Raw genomic sequence first — 13,507 nt, 5'->3', positions numbered from 1 at the left:
AGTCTGGGATAGAGGATATTAGAAAGAGGGGAAAGCATACTTTTAAAAAGTAATAAGAGTTTGACAGTGTGAATAGTAAGGGTACATAAAAGGTCTTACTCCTCCCCCACTTTCTCTCACACACACATGCACATACATGCGTGAACACCCCATCTTGTTAAGGAAGATGAAGTATAGTGTTAATAAACAGGGAACATCCAGCCATTGGGGCTAGAATGACCGCTTGGCCTATTAGGAGCAAGCAGGCTATGGTCTGCCTGACTGAAGGCCACCCTAGATGGTCATTCCATGTGAGGGAAATGGGAATTACTGTCACCAAAGGCACAGTATATTTGCCTGCTAGTGACATTGTGCAGGAGAAAAGAGAAATAAAAATCCAAAGGGAAATGACCATTAGAGAAAGAAAGCAAGGGGATACTTGTTTCATTTTACTTTTAAAGTACAAAATAAACAAACACTTTTACAATTATTCCTTAGATGTCTGTGAGGAAGAAATAGGGAAAGAATAATCAGAGTGAAAACTGGAAAGAGAAAAGAAATAATTTCATGGTGCACACAGAGAAAACATTAAATTAGACTGAATAAGAAAAACTATATTGCAACTAAAGTAGCAGATTTTATTTATGAAAATTTCAAACTTCCTATTATTTTAATAACTGCTTACATCTTTTAAAGAAAGAAATTGAATAATATTTTCTTAATAATACATCTCCTATGTCTCAAGAATAAAAAAACTAGTCATGAAATCATTTCCCCATAGCACTAATTAACATTTAAAGTCCACTGATAAAATGATATTCTTAGTCTCGAGCTGTGCCAAGAGGGTCAAGTAATTCACTCAAATGGCATCACTATTACAATTTTTTTTCAAACTATTTCAGACAAATCTACTTTTAGGCATAGGGATAAGAAAATACTACTCATGGGCTAGAGGAATGGCTCAGCCATGAAAGGCTAGGTTCACAACCAAAAATATAAGAAAATGCTACTCATAAAACTCCACTTTGCTATTCTGGTATATCTAGGTGAGGATCATTCATTTTAATTCACCTTTTTGGAACTCAATAGGCTTTCTAAATCTAAGGCCATTGCACTTCATTAATTCTGCAATATCATCAGCCATTACTTCTTAAATATAGCTTCATTACTAAACTTTATATCTGCAAGTCATTTAAAGTTATATGCCGTAAAGACTAAAACAGTTGTTAACTTTGAGGATGAAGGCATATGTGAAAGGGGTTAGAAAACTTACACAGGAAGTTAGCTAAAGGCCCAGACTCGAGTTAAAATGCCTGTTATGCCAGATAATGTTTTCCTTTCACAGTGAATTGCTTGCAAGTCATCTCTTGTCTTTCGAAAAGCAATATAATTGCTTACTTTTTGATGATATAGTTGTTTTTAAAATTTATTTTTAATTGTGTGTGTGTGTGTGCGTGCGTGCGTGCGTGCGTGCGTGCGTGTGTGTGTGTGTGTGTGTGTGTGTGTGTGTGTGTGTGTGTGTGAAATGTGGAGGCTAGAGGTCCAGGTTGGGTGTCGTCCTCTATTGCTATCTACTCCCCACAATCCCCAGACAGGTCTCTCCCTAAACTCAGAGTTCACTGACTGGCTAGACTGGCTGCCACCAAGCTCCAAGGACTGGCTTGCCCAGGGTTACAGACTTCCATCACTCTGCTTTTTATATGAAGGCTCTCTAGCCTCCAACTTTACCTGCCAACCTCAGGCCCCAGTGTCTCTGTTCAACAAATAAAACAGAAATCATTTTCAGTGGGCTCCATAGGTAGTGCACCAATGCAACAGCAAGTCATCTCAGCCAGACCTCTAAGTACCTCCCATACTCCTTCACCCATCCCTGTGAACACAGCCATCCCTCGACCAAACCATTACCATCCTTCTGGACAGTGAAATAGCCTTCTACCTGATAGACCTACTGAAAAAAGATTTTCTCTTTGACTAAATCCTGAGCAAACTACTGTCCCCTTTTCCCCACTACGAGGCTTTGATTTTAGCCCATAAAACTTGCACAAAACATTTCCTTTACCATACTTTCTAATTGCTCTGGGTTTCATCACTAGCATGATCCTCTGCAAATACACCGAGGAAAGTCATGGCTGTTAGTTCATTTGAACACTGAAGACAGGGCCCATGTGAAAAGATAGCCATCTAACAACCGCCTTTAGTGCCAGGTAACAAATCCATACTGGTTCCACAAAAACTCAACCATCTACTTTTTGTACAATTTCCCCAGGTGTTTTGTAACTTTTCCTTTACTTGACTCCTCACTTACTCTCCTTTCTAACCCTTTAAATTAGCTGTCTCTGTACAAAATGAACTTGGATTCAGTTCACACTGGGCTCTTCTCTGTATTATTACACATACAGTGCTTGATCTTGAACACAGGGGTCAAGAAAATAGTTCTGAGAAAGGGTCAGACAGAAAAATATGCTAGGTTTTGTGGACATGATATCTCAGTCACAATTACCCAGACCTTTTGCACCAAAGCAGAGACAGACCACATGGAAACAATTGAGGATGTGTTCCAATAAAACTTTAATTTTTGTGTTTAAAATACAATTCTTTTAATTAAAAATATTTTTAAGTATTTGAAATATAAAATGCAAAAGGCAGTTGTAGCTCACAGGCTTTCCAAAACTATTTGTCTTATGGATCAGTCACCCATGTTCTAGCCCTACCTCTTCAGTACATTCTATAAACTTCAAAGCATATCAGTCTTATGGTTTCCTAACATCCTCGATGGACACAATGTTTACTAAAATTCTAGAAAGCCCACTGGAAATTGGACCAACAAATAAAATAGTATGAAGAATACCAAGGTAATCCCATAGATTCTCAGCAATAAATTTACACTGCCCAACACTGATAAATCCTTAAGAAATATATAGTAGAGGAATGAAGCAATATTAGTTAATAAAGACGATTTCCTCACTGGCTTCTTATTTGACTTTGCAACATATATGATATATTTCTACATTACTAAAATGACAGCATTAATGTTGATCAGTTTTGTTACATGTGGCGGCTCATGCCTGTAAATACAGACCCAGGAAGTAGGAGGCCAGCTTAGGCTACTCACATAACGAATTCCAGGCCAAACTGGACTGGAGACTAAGATTCTGTCTAAAAAAAAACCCCAACCCTCCCCCAACTCCCACAAAAAAGGTGACCAGTTTTTAAATTTTCTATTAACCAAGAAGAACTTGAAGCTAGTTGTGAAGTATGGGAAACTTTTGTGTCAAAAAACATAAATCTTTTCAAACCAAACTTTCTACAAACAAAACAAAAACAAACAAAAAAAACCTTTGGATGTGGAATTATAACATTCTACTTAAAATATTCCCATTTAAGCCAGGTAATGGTGTTCCATGCCTTTAATCCTAGCAGGGAAGCAGAGGCAGGCAAATCTCTAAGTTCTAGGCCAGTCTACAGAGTAAGTTGCAGGACTGCCAGAGCTACACAGAGAAACTCTGCCTTGGAAAAAAATTCTCAATTAATATTAAAAATACATTAAGAGCAAAAAGCTTTGGAACCCAAAGAAATTCTACTGACCTCATAAATAATTGATATGGTACTAGAATCTTTTAGTCCTAATAATTCACTTTGGATTTTAATGTTATCATTTATTGTTTCTAAATAATACTTGATTTTCTCATTACCTATATTAAACTATTACTCCTATTAGACTATTAGACCTCTCAGCATAATTAAATTGGATGGAATCAGTCTGAAGAAGACACTTATAGTACTACAACAGAGCAAGAGGAACTCAAATTGCAACAGTGCTGGTGCACTCAAATGTAATCTTTCAGCTTCTACTACACAATGTACTGAGGTTTCACTTGGATCGTTTGTTTTTAACTTCCCAGGAAAGAGTGCTCTGTACTAAGAATATACTATCTTCCAACTTCCTATGGGCCATTTGAGTTCAATTGAACATTTGCTCAGAGAGATTTGTTATATACACAAACACAAATCATTTTAACCTACTGTTCCTTACTACTGCACAAGAAAACATAGTTATAAAAAAAAATTCCTACAGGACATGGATGTAGTCAGTAACTCATTAATAACAGCTTTTGTCCAATGCCTTAACACAATTAAGAAGTTCATGTGTGTGTTTTGATAGCATGGCAAAGGGCGGTAAATTAAAAATAAGAAAAAGAATCACACCGTGAAAGCACTACGTAGGTCAGTAAGGCAGCCAGCTGCTCAGTCGTCTTCCATTAAAGTAATTGTGAACCACTCCCTATGGCTACACTTCTCAACTAGCACATTCTGAAACTTTGGTGATTTACAAAGATTGCCTGCACAGAATGCATAGGTTCTGTAGCTAGCGATACTTTGTGAGCTGTACAGAATGATGCCTAGTGTAACCTCCATACTCTTGATGTTAGTTATACTCTCATCACTACTACGCTCTGCAAATTATTTTCCTTCACCGTACATATCTTTATATTAGGTGCTGCCTATCAACACAAAACTTCTCAGCAATAGTCTGTACTCTGTTTTTTATTATCAAAGCACTCTTCTCCCTAACCTCACATCCTTCAAATCTTTTCTAAAATAGCAAAAGAAGAGAGTACCATATAAGCATATTAAGTAAGCTGTTAATACAACACTGGCATATATTCTCAAGGAAACGCTGCCCATTTTGAAAGCATCCTAAGCCCCAAGGTACACAAAGTTTCTACAGAAACTGAAAGTATCCTTCCTTATACTGTAGCAAGCCTGCCACATAGGTGACAGAAATTAGGATGAATCCAGGGGTACAAGTGAAATTCTGCCCTCTCCATCCGTTCTCAAACTCCATAGTGAAATGTCCAGAAGGGACTATTAATGAAAATATGAATTTTCTGGTAATACTCTTTTGTAGAATATTATTTTAAGGTGTGTTAGTTTTGTTTATGCTCTGGAACATTTGTTAAATGATGCAAAGATGTGTTTGATTAAATAAAATTTACCTGCGGTTAGGGGGTGGAGTCAGCAACTTGTAGGGAGGAGCCAGGTTGGAGAAGGGTTTATAAGAAGGGGCAAGAGTAAGCTTGGACTTCTTGGGAGACAGGAGGAGGTGAGCTGCTGGCTATTCAACCTCCTTGGGAAGTCCATCTCAACCTTTGAATTTTGAATTCTTTAGAGGGACAAAGAGTTAGGTAAGTTCTCTGTGTAGCTTTGAAAGGTAACAGAATTTCCTCAGGCTGGGGCTTTTGTGGCCTGAACCACAAGAGCTGTTAGCAGTGGAGTTGCAGTTGCTGACTAGGATAGCTTAAAAGGCAGCAACAATTTAAAAAGAGCTCAATTTATGCAGCACTGGCAGAGAGTAAAGACTTTCATTCTTCCTTATTCAGCGTAAGCACTGATCACTGATATCAACAATCAAAAGGCTTAGGTTCACAACTATGTTTTAAAAGGTATCGTGTACTTAACACTTTTTCTTTTTACATTTGATGGAACTTCTAAAAACATTTTATTTAGTTTTAATTCCAGCCATCAGTTAATTTCTAAAACCTGTAAGTGTACCGGCCTAAAGTTCAATTTTTTCCAAGTATTTGGAAAATTATTTTAAAAAAATAACAATTGAAGAACATTCGGACACATAGTTAAGGAAATGCACAAATTTTAAGTTACATGAAGCAGTGAAACCCACATATGTAACAGTCCAGAAAATTCTTTATTTAAAACATTAAGTTATTTAAAGTGGGAATATGAAATACTAAAATAAAATTCTCCCAAAACTCATCATTTTAAAGAAAATATACAATGGTGTGCATTATAACATATACAAAATGGGAAATAAATCATCATCTGTCATCAACGGGAAGATTTACATGTGTTCAAAATAGTCATAAAAAAGTCAGATGGAACCCGGGCCAGCAGTCTCCTTAGAGCCGTTTTAAATTCCGCTTGCTTTGGACACTCCCTGGCAAAGATGCTTTGCCAGGCTTTGTGGCTTTGTGGGCCCTCCTCTGCATTCTTCCGACCCATGATAAGCACACAGACATAACACACAAAAGTCAAAGCCGCAGACCAAACGGCTGCACAGCCCCCTTCTTTTATATGGCTGGTACTTAGCAGGGATTGGCACCGTGGGCAAGGTTTTAGTCTTCATCACTGAAAAGCGTCCTGGCAACCTTCACATACTGGTCCTGCTTACTCCTTAGGTGGGTGAGAGAAGAACTTGCTACAGGTGTCAAAACATCTCCCCAAGGAGACAGAGTGGGTGGTTGCTCCTTCTGAGAAGTGGGAGCCGGTGCCTGTGCCTACAATGATCTTAAGGCTGAGCGACTTAGGAGCTGGAGCCGAGTCCTGAACATGTAACACAGCCACCTCTGCATCTGCCGTCAGCTGAATGATATAAAGTTTCCTCCTGTCGTTTGCCCTTTTATCCTGAGCCACAATTTCACGCCAGTTTCTGCTGCCGTTCCAAGCACTGTATAAACTCTCTGAAGCCAAGGAATCTAAAACCATAGCTAAGACATGCTTCAAATTTCTATATTGTAATTCTGTTAAGATATCCAGCTGCTCTATGCCTTGCCAATCAGTCCGGCCAGAACACACTGCAATCTGTCTATAGTCCCCTCGTCCCTTTCCTCAAAGACCCTGGTCATCCTTCTGCGGGAATCGCTTCCTTTTGCTTTTACAAAGAGCTCGTGAACTAACTGTAAGACTGGGGATTTGATAAGTTCTTAAAGCTTAGAGTAGAATCCCAGATCTTCATACCAAAGCCTCGATGACCCCCGGAGATGCTTGAAGCAGCGTCCACTCCTGTTTCAGAGTTGGGATGGACCATCTGCTCTTCATCTTCTGTCTCTGACTGTTGCTCCCAGAGGGTGGACAGTCTTCTCTGTCTTCCAAGATGCTTTGGCTTTCTTATCAGGTCCCCCACTCTGGGAGTCCCCTGTGCTTCTGAAGCAGCTCTTGCAAAGAGTCCTCTTGGTCAGAGAGGGGGATCTTCTGACTTATCCCAGGTAAGGGAGCTAAAACCACTGTCTTTGGGTGTGGAAACACTAAGAAGAAAGCGCTTGGCTCCCTTTAAATCTAATTTTTGATATGCGACTACTCATTGGAGTTACAGATGTTGTTACATATGCTCCAGAGGTTGTCTGGCTACCAGAGGAGCCCAGAAGTTCGGGACATGTGTTCTCATCACTAACACTTAAACTGCTGTCGCTAAAGTCATGTGTGACAGAACCTTTAAAATCATCACCTTGAATTAGAGATAGGCATTCCACTTCGAATAAGCCGCAATGACTATGGAGTCATTGATTGTGGAAGTCTTGTGCTGGGAAAAGCTTAACCTTGAGTTCTGATTGTTGGAAGTCGCATCCTCTGTTTTTATTGTGCTGATACCTAATGGACTAAAACTGTCCTGCTTTGTGAAACCGGAAGCACTGTCTGGGATATGCTTTCCTGGGCTAAGAATGTGACTATGCTGCTTTCCAGAGAATCTGAGGGTCAGAGTCCCCCTTCAGAAGCATGAAAGATAGAGCCACCAGCGTTAACTGGCTTTGGGGGTCTCGCAAAGCTTTGGGCTTCCCCCCTTCTCCTTCCTTGAGAACACAGTTTTCCTTCTCTGAGTGGGAGATGCTGCGGGATTGTATGAGCCTCGGTTTGGAGTTTGCAGATGCTCACAGGTTAACGCTAGGTCTTTTTCTTTCCTATTAAAGCTGCAAGTCTCTGACAACTCATGTTGAAAGGAATATGTGAGACAAAAGTCTCTGAGGCTGGGCCACTTGACAACAGGGGAGTCCACTTTGTTGCCTGCTCCCTGGCTGGCAGGGTGCCTTTGGGACATCTTTAAGCTCTCAAGTTTCAGGCCAGCCTGGGCTATATGGCCAGTCTTGAAATACTGTGTTCATCATTTCCAGCCATTCCTTTTTAGGGATCAGAAACTTAATAAACACATTTAAAGCCTTGATTTTCATTCACTGTTTCCTAAGTGTAGAATGTGGACCAAACACAAACTTGTCACCTACGTAACACTTTAAATGAGAAAAAGACATTTAAATTTAGGTGTTTCTGAAAAAAGTATTTACCCTTTCAGCAGGCAAGAGGCTTGAGGGATATCATAAGCTTCCAGGAGTTAAAAAATTACCACACTAACTCTCAATAAAAGAGGAAAAAAGAAAGACATGGTGGTCTATTTAATATTAATAAGACAAGACATTTATTATCAGCTCTTGTTCAGTTAGCTTTTGTATCTGAATTTCAGTCTCTCTGTCTACAAAGAATTCACATATAAACTTTCTAAGAATTTAATTTTGTAGATTTATATATAAAAAACTGTGCTCTATATCAATGGAACAGAAATTTTCAATTCATTTTTTCTTATTTTTAATAAGAAAAAAGTTGCAAAGCAGTGGTGGTGCACGCCTTTAGTTCCAGCACTTGGGAGGCAGAGGCAGGTGGATCTCTTGAGTTTGAGGGCAGCCTGGTCTACACAGTGAGTTCCAGGACAGCCAGGGCTACACAGAGAAAACCAAAAGGACAACAACAACAACCAAAAGGATTAAGGGGTTAGCTTTGAGATGATTCTAGTCTATTTGAATGAGCCATAAGAGCCATTACTAATTGGCTAATACTTGGATTGGCAATGGCCTAGATTAATTTACATAAAAGCTAGTTATTCCAAACCATAAAATCTTCCCCTTTCCTAATTTTGTTTACTACTTACTCTGCACAGCACTCATTTTAAATAACCATTCATTTACTAGAATACATAAAACCACCTACCACTTGCAATTTTTCTTTTAGAAAGAACTACCTTTTATTTTAGAAGACTACACTATGAATACTTCATACATGTAGAAAGGGTTATTAAATGAAACCAGTTGATTTTTTCTGGACCTATTAAGGATACCATGCTTGATTTTTACCTTTACATAGAAAACAAAGTATACAAGCTACCCATACAGATAAGAGTTATTTCCCAACTAGTACATCCAAATACAGGTGCCTTTTCTAACAAATTATTTTAATTCCTTCAACTACAATTAGATCAATAAAGCATTGTGGTGACTTGACAAACAACAGATATGATATATGAAGTTGTGGGGATTAAATTACCTGGAAAAATATATGTATATATTATATTTTAAGTAGTAGTATTGGTGATTGAACCTAGGGCCCTGTTTATGCTAGGCAAGTGCTTTACCACTGAGCAATATTCCCAGTCCCTTTAGATGAAATGGCTTACAAAATGCATGAGCACTCCATTCCAAAGCTATGTTAGTAAATGTTTGCCATTTGTGCTGATGAGGATTTCATTGTAAAAGTGGGAGTTATAGCTATTTTAAGAAAATTCCCACTTTTATATTTGATTTGGACCTTATTAAAAAAGTTTTTACAACATTACAGATTATGAACACAAACAATATGTGTTCCTCTAACTTCAATTCATCTTTACAGCAAATACAAATTAAAATTTTATGCAAGAAGTATATAGTTTCTTCATCCTAGCACATTAATAATGCCTGTTCTACTTTATATCTCTCCAAGGATTTTCATGATGCTATAAATATAAATATATATCAGGTCCCAGCTTTCACAGATAGACTGACAGACAGACGTGAGATATTTCAAGCTGTTTCAACATGTACTATGGACAGTTTATAAAACTTTTATAATTAAAACTCCTTTTGAGAAATCTCATGCAACCACTCTAAATACATGTATCACAAAAATACCTGCTTCAATCATATTTCATTACAACACTCCTCTGTCCTCAGTTCAACAAGAATATCAAATCCCCTTTACTAATATACCTTGAAATAATCACACAGTTAACTAGAATAAAAGCAGTGGTTCTTGACTGCTGTAGAACAACACAATCAGTTCCTTTCTGCTTTTAGATAATTTATGAGGAAAAAAACTCAAGCACAGCACTTGGGGAAAATTAAGTAACTTATATAATCTGCAGATCATAGTTTTGTGACATTATAGACATACATTTTTAATTTCTTCATAATTCTAAGACTAGTCAAAGGTGTCTATGATAGACTTTAACAAAATGTTTATTATTTAATAATCACATAAAACAAAGTGAGTTGGCAACAGACATAAATGGACTTTGTTTATATGCCAATGTGTTTTCAAAAAGTTGCATAAACAATTGCTTTTTGGCTAAGCTAAGATCAAATGAGTTGTATAAAAAAACCGAAAAGCTATTTCAAATGCTTTAAAAGGTTAGGGAGACTGTATAAACACACACACACACACACACACACACACACACACACACACACACAATCTGTAACTAGTATTCCCATAGTGTAAGCTGCCTCTAGAATTAGCTTTCAGAAGTCTGCAAGGTTCTAATGAAGTCTTCCTAAATGAACACAGTCTCTGCACAACAAACTGCTGAATTGAGGAATGGCAATTTTTTCAGTACTTGTTCAGTTAGGAGATAAAAGCACCACGTTCCCATTCCTTCATTACGACGGATCACTTGAAAACATGCTTATTCTTTCATGTGGCCATAAAGTGATCCATTTCTAGTTTCAAAGACAGTATTTTCCACATATTTTGCCTATAGTTATTTTTTTTTACTTCTTTTGCCTCCCACCAACTCTGTGAATCAGTAAACCTTTCTTCCTAATTTCTAATATATATATATATATATAATCTCAACACTCAAAGGAGTTTAGGGAAAGTTTTGGCAACTAGGGAAGGATTCTTCCTGTCTTGTCCTTGCTTCATGTTATTTCTGCTTAGGATAATGGAATAGCTAATTCCACTCAAGTGTAACAGACCAAGGCACTGGCAGCTGATGCTAAATAGAAGTTTTTAAAAACAAAACAACACAAAAATGCAAGGTGACAGCCCATAAATAGGAGAAACCATAAGGGGAATCAACAGATTTTTTTTCGGATTAGAAGGTTCCAAAGTAGCCTCTGGCCCGCAAAGGAAGGACTCCAGCCTGCAGAAGTGAAGCAACTCTGGGGTCAGGGCTCCCAACTAGCCACCCAAACATCCCACCTGCAGGAGTCCACCGCCCCCGCCCTGCCTGCCTGCTGGCTCCCGCTCAATCAGGCAGAAGTCCTGCGGGCCTCACAGGTAGGGAATAGCCACCCCAAGAAAAAGCAGGAGTGTCTGGAGTAAGTGGAGGCAGGGGCAGGACCCAGGGAGTAGGTCTTAGGGTGTCCAGAAGCGGAGAAAGGGGGCCAGCTCTCACCCTTGTCGCACGCCAGCAAGAAAAGCTTCTCATTCAGGGTGTTCTCCTCCTTCACCTCCCGCACATCCTTCAGCGCCATCACTTCGTTGGGCGACGAGGAGGATGGGGAGGAAGGCAAGGAGGAGGAGGAGACGCCCGAGAGGTCCGTGCTCGGGTACAGGGCCGCCATCATCGCGGCCCACGACGGGGGCAGGCCCGGGGACGGAGGCGGGGCCCCCATGGGCGCCGACCCCGACCCCAGCCCCGATCCTGAGCTGGAAAACGGGTGGGTCGTTGCCCCGGCCACATCTGCGTGCGGCCCGTTGGCCCCGAAGGGCGTCGCCTCGCCCCGGAACCAGCACTCGCCCTCCACTGACAGCCCCAGGTTGGTGGCCGCGCCGGCGCGACCCCGGGGCCAGCGCCCTCTGCCCAGCCGCCGGCGTCCCGGTCGAGCTGGTCCGCGCCCGTCCGGGGACGACAGAGTGGAGCGCGCCAGGGCGGCAGCCGAGCGCGGGGCCGTGCCAGGAGCCGCAAGGGGCCGCGCAGGGGGCGGCCCGGCCGGGGAGCGAGAGAGGGGGCCGCCGGCGGAGGAGCTCGGCCGTGCGCTTCGCAGCACGTCAGGCTCCGGGGCTCTGGGAACCGCTGGCCCAGCTGCACCCGCAGGAGGCAGAGGCTCCCAGCTCTCTCCTCACGTCATCCTCAGCCCCGCGGAGGCGACGACACCGGGGCGGAGCCTGCGGCGGAGCGGGGCTCCAGGGGGCGGGGCCTGTCGGGGGCGGGGCCTGAGGGCGGGGCTCCAGGCCCGGTGCGCCTCCCTCGTCAGTCGCCTAGCGCCCCAGCAGCATCTTGGAGCACCCAAGCTGGTGTATGGCAACCTCCGGGCCTCCATCCCTAGGTTGAGGATTTGTGGTAATTTGCCGCTGCTTGTAGCTGCTGCAGCTGCTGCTACACAGAAAGTAAATACGCGGCAAGGTGCTATTGAGATTTTGAGGTGTGAACGTTTTGTTGAAATCACATACAGAATTGTCCTAGAGCCTGGCCAAATAACACAGATTTGGGAGTTTGTGTTTACGTTCCCCTTGTTCTAAAGGATCGTTAATTTTTTTTCTTGTGATCTAATATGGCCTAACATTCCTGATATTTCTAAAGTCATTATATATACATATACATGCGTATATATTCACATGTAATTCAAAGGTTACCTGTAACCATTGCATACGAACAGTTTAGGACTTAACTCTTCATACAGTCCTTTCAGTGAATTTATTACATTGGTCACATCTAATTTTAAAACATTTGTTATTCACACATCAGCTAACTGACACATAGCAAGTGTGACTTGAAATTAAATCTTTTTGGTAATTCTATTACAGCACGAATTCTAATTGGTATTAATAATAAAACCTCAGAGTCAGCTATCAGGAGGTGAAAACTGGAAGATCAGAGAAGCAAAGCAGTCAGCCACTAGAGTTCTTCTTATCTCCACTAATGCTCAGACCAAAGCAGCGATCCTGTCCTCAGACTGCATCCTCTGACTGCTCAGACAGACTGCACAGCTCCTCAGACTGCCCTTAGCTCCTCTCTCTACTGAACCGTATCCCTTCCTGTCTTCACCTACCTAGTGCTGGGATCACCTTTGTGTTTAAGCTGTTTCTCTTTTATACAAATTCAATCTAGTATAGCCTAGGGTGGCCTTGAACTAACAGAGATCCATCTAACAACTCCCTAGTGCTGGATTAAAGGTGTGGCCACCACTGCCTGGGCTCTATGGCTAACTAGTGTGGCTAGCTTGCACTCTGATCCTTAGGCAAGCTATTTGTTAAATCATAACAAAATATCACCACACCTTATTGCTTCCTACAGTCAACACTGGGGAGAAATCTGAACTCTGTGTTTAACGTTTAGATTTTTAAGACAATGAATAAATTTACTCAGAAGTACCTTAAATTTGAGGGGAATAGTTTTGCTCCCATTGAGGCTGCTTTGTCCCATTACTTTCTCTACCAACATTTTAATTCCTGAATTTTTTAAATCAACTTTCTCTCTAAAAGGTGCAAAAGACATCTTTTCAAACATTTTTTATGTGTTTACTTTAAAATAGTCTCTAGTCATTCTGGGTTTTGTTTCTAGATAATCTCCCCCATTATTCTGTAATGTTTAATACAGTTCCAAGTTTATGTATTGGGTGAAAGAGGCTCAAGGTGAGGCCAGTGGAAATGGGAATGTGCTTACTTCTGCATCTTTACTTGCATTTTATCAATCAGTAAAAATGTTTAGCCAGTAGCAGAACTCTAACCGACCTATCCAAAATTTCAGTATTTGAGGTTAAAGAATTCAAATGAC

The 13,507-nt window shown here is 40.7% G+C and overlaps 1 protein-coding gene and 1 pseudogene across 5 annotated transcripts in view; both read right to left on the bottom strand.

Moving 5' to 3' along the window:
- Positions 1-11,842, bottom strand: part of Trpc1 (transient receptor potential cation channel subfamily C member 1) — a 53,761-nt gene extending 41,919 nt beyond the window's left edge. For 3 of the 5 annotated variants that reach the window (XM_051207004.1, XM_051207013.1, XM_051207022.1), the window contains exon 1: positions 11,186-11,842. In XM_051207004.1, coding sequence (XP_051062961.1) covers positions 11,186-11,405 — 220 coding nt within the window. In that variant the 5' untranslated portion in view covers positions 11,406-11,842. The remainder of the gene's footprint in view (positions 1-11,185) is intronic. The other 2 variants (XM_051207030.1, XM_051207038.1) reach the window with 1 other exon arrangement.
- Positions 5,895-7,807, bottom strand: LOC127238433 (F-box only protein 43-like; annotated as a pseudogene).
- Positions 11,843-13,507: the final 1,665 nt, after the last annotated feature.

The sequence above is a fragment of the Phodopus roborovskii genome, unplaced genomic scaffold, assembly GCF_943737965.1.
Source record: "Phodopus roborovskii unplaced genomic scaffold, PHOROB, whole genome shotgun sequence".
Taxonomy (NCBI): domain Eukaryota; kingdom Metazoa; phylum Chordata; class Mammalia; order Rodentia; family Cricetidae; genus Phodopus; species Phodopus roborovskii.
The sequence above is the reverse complement of the archived record's forward strand: the minus strand, read 5'-3'. Positions and strand labels throughout refer to the sequence as shown.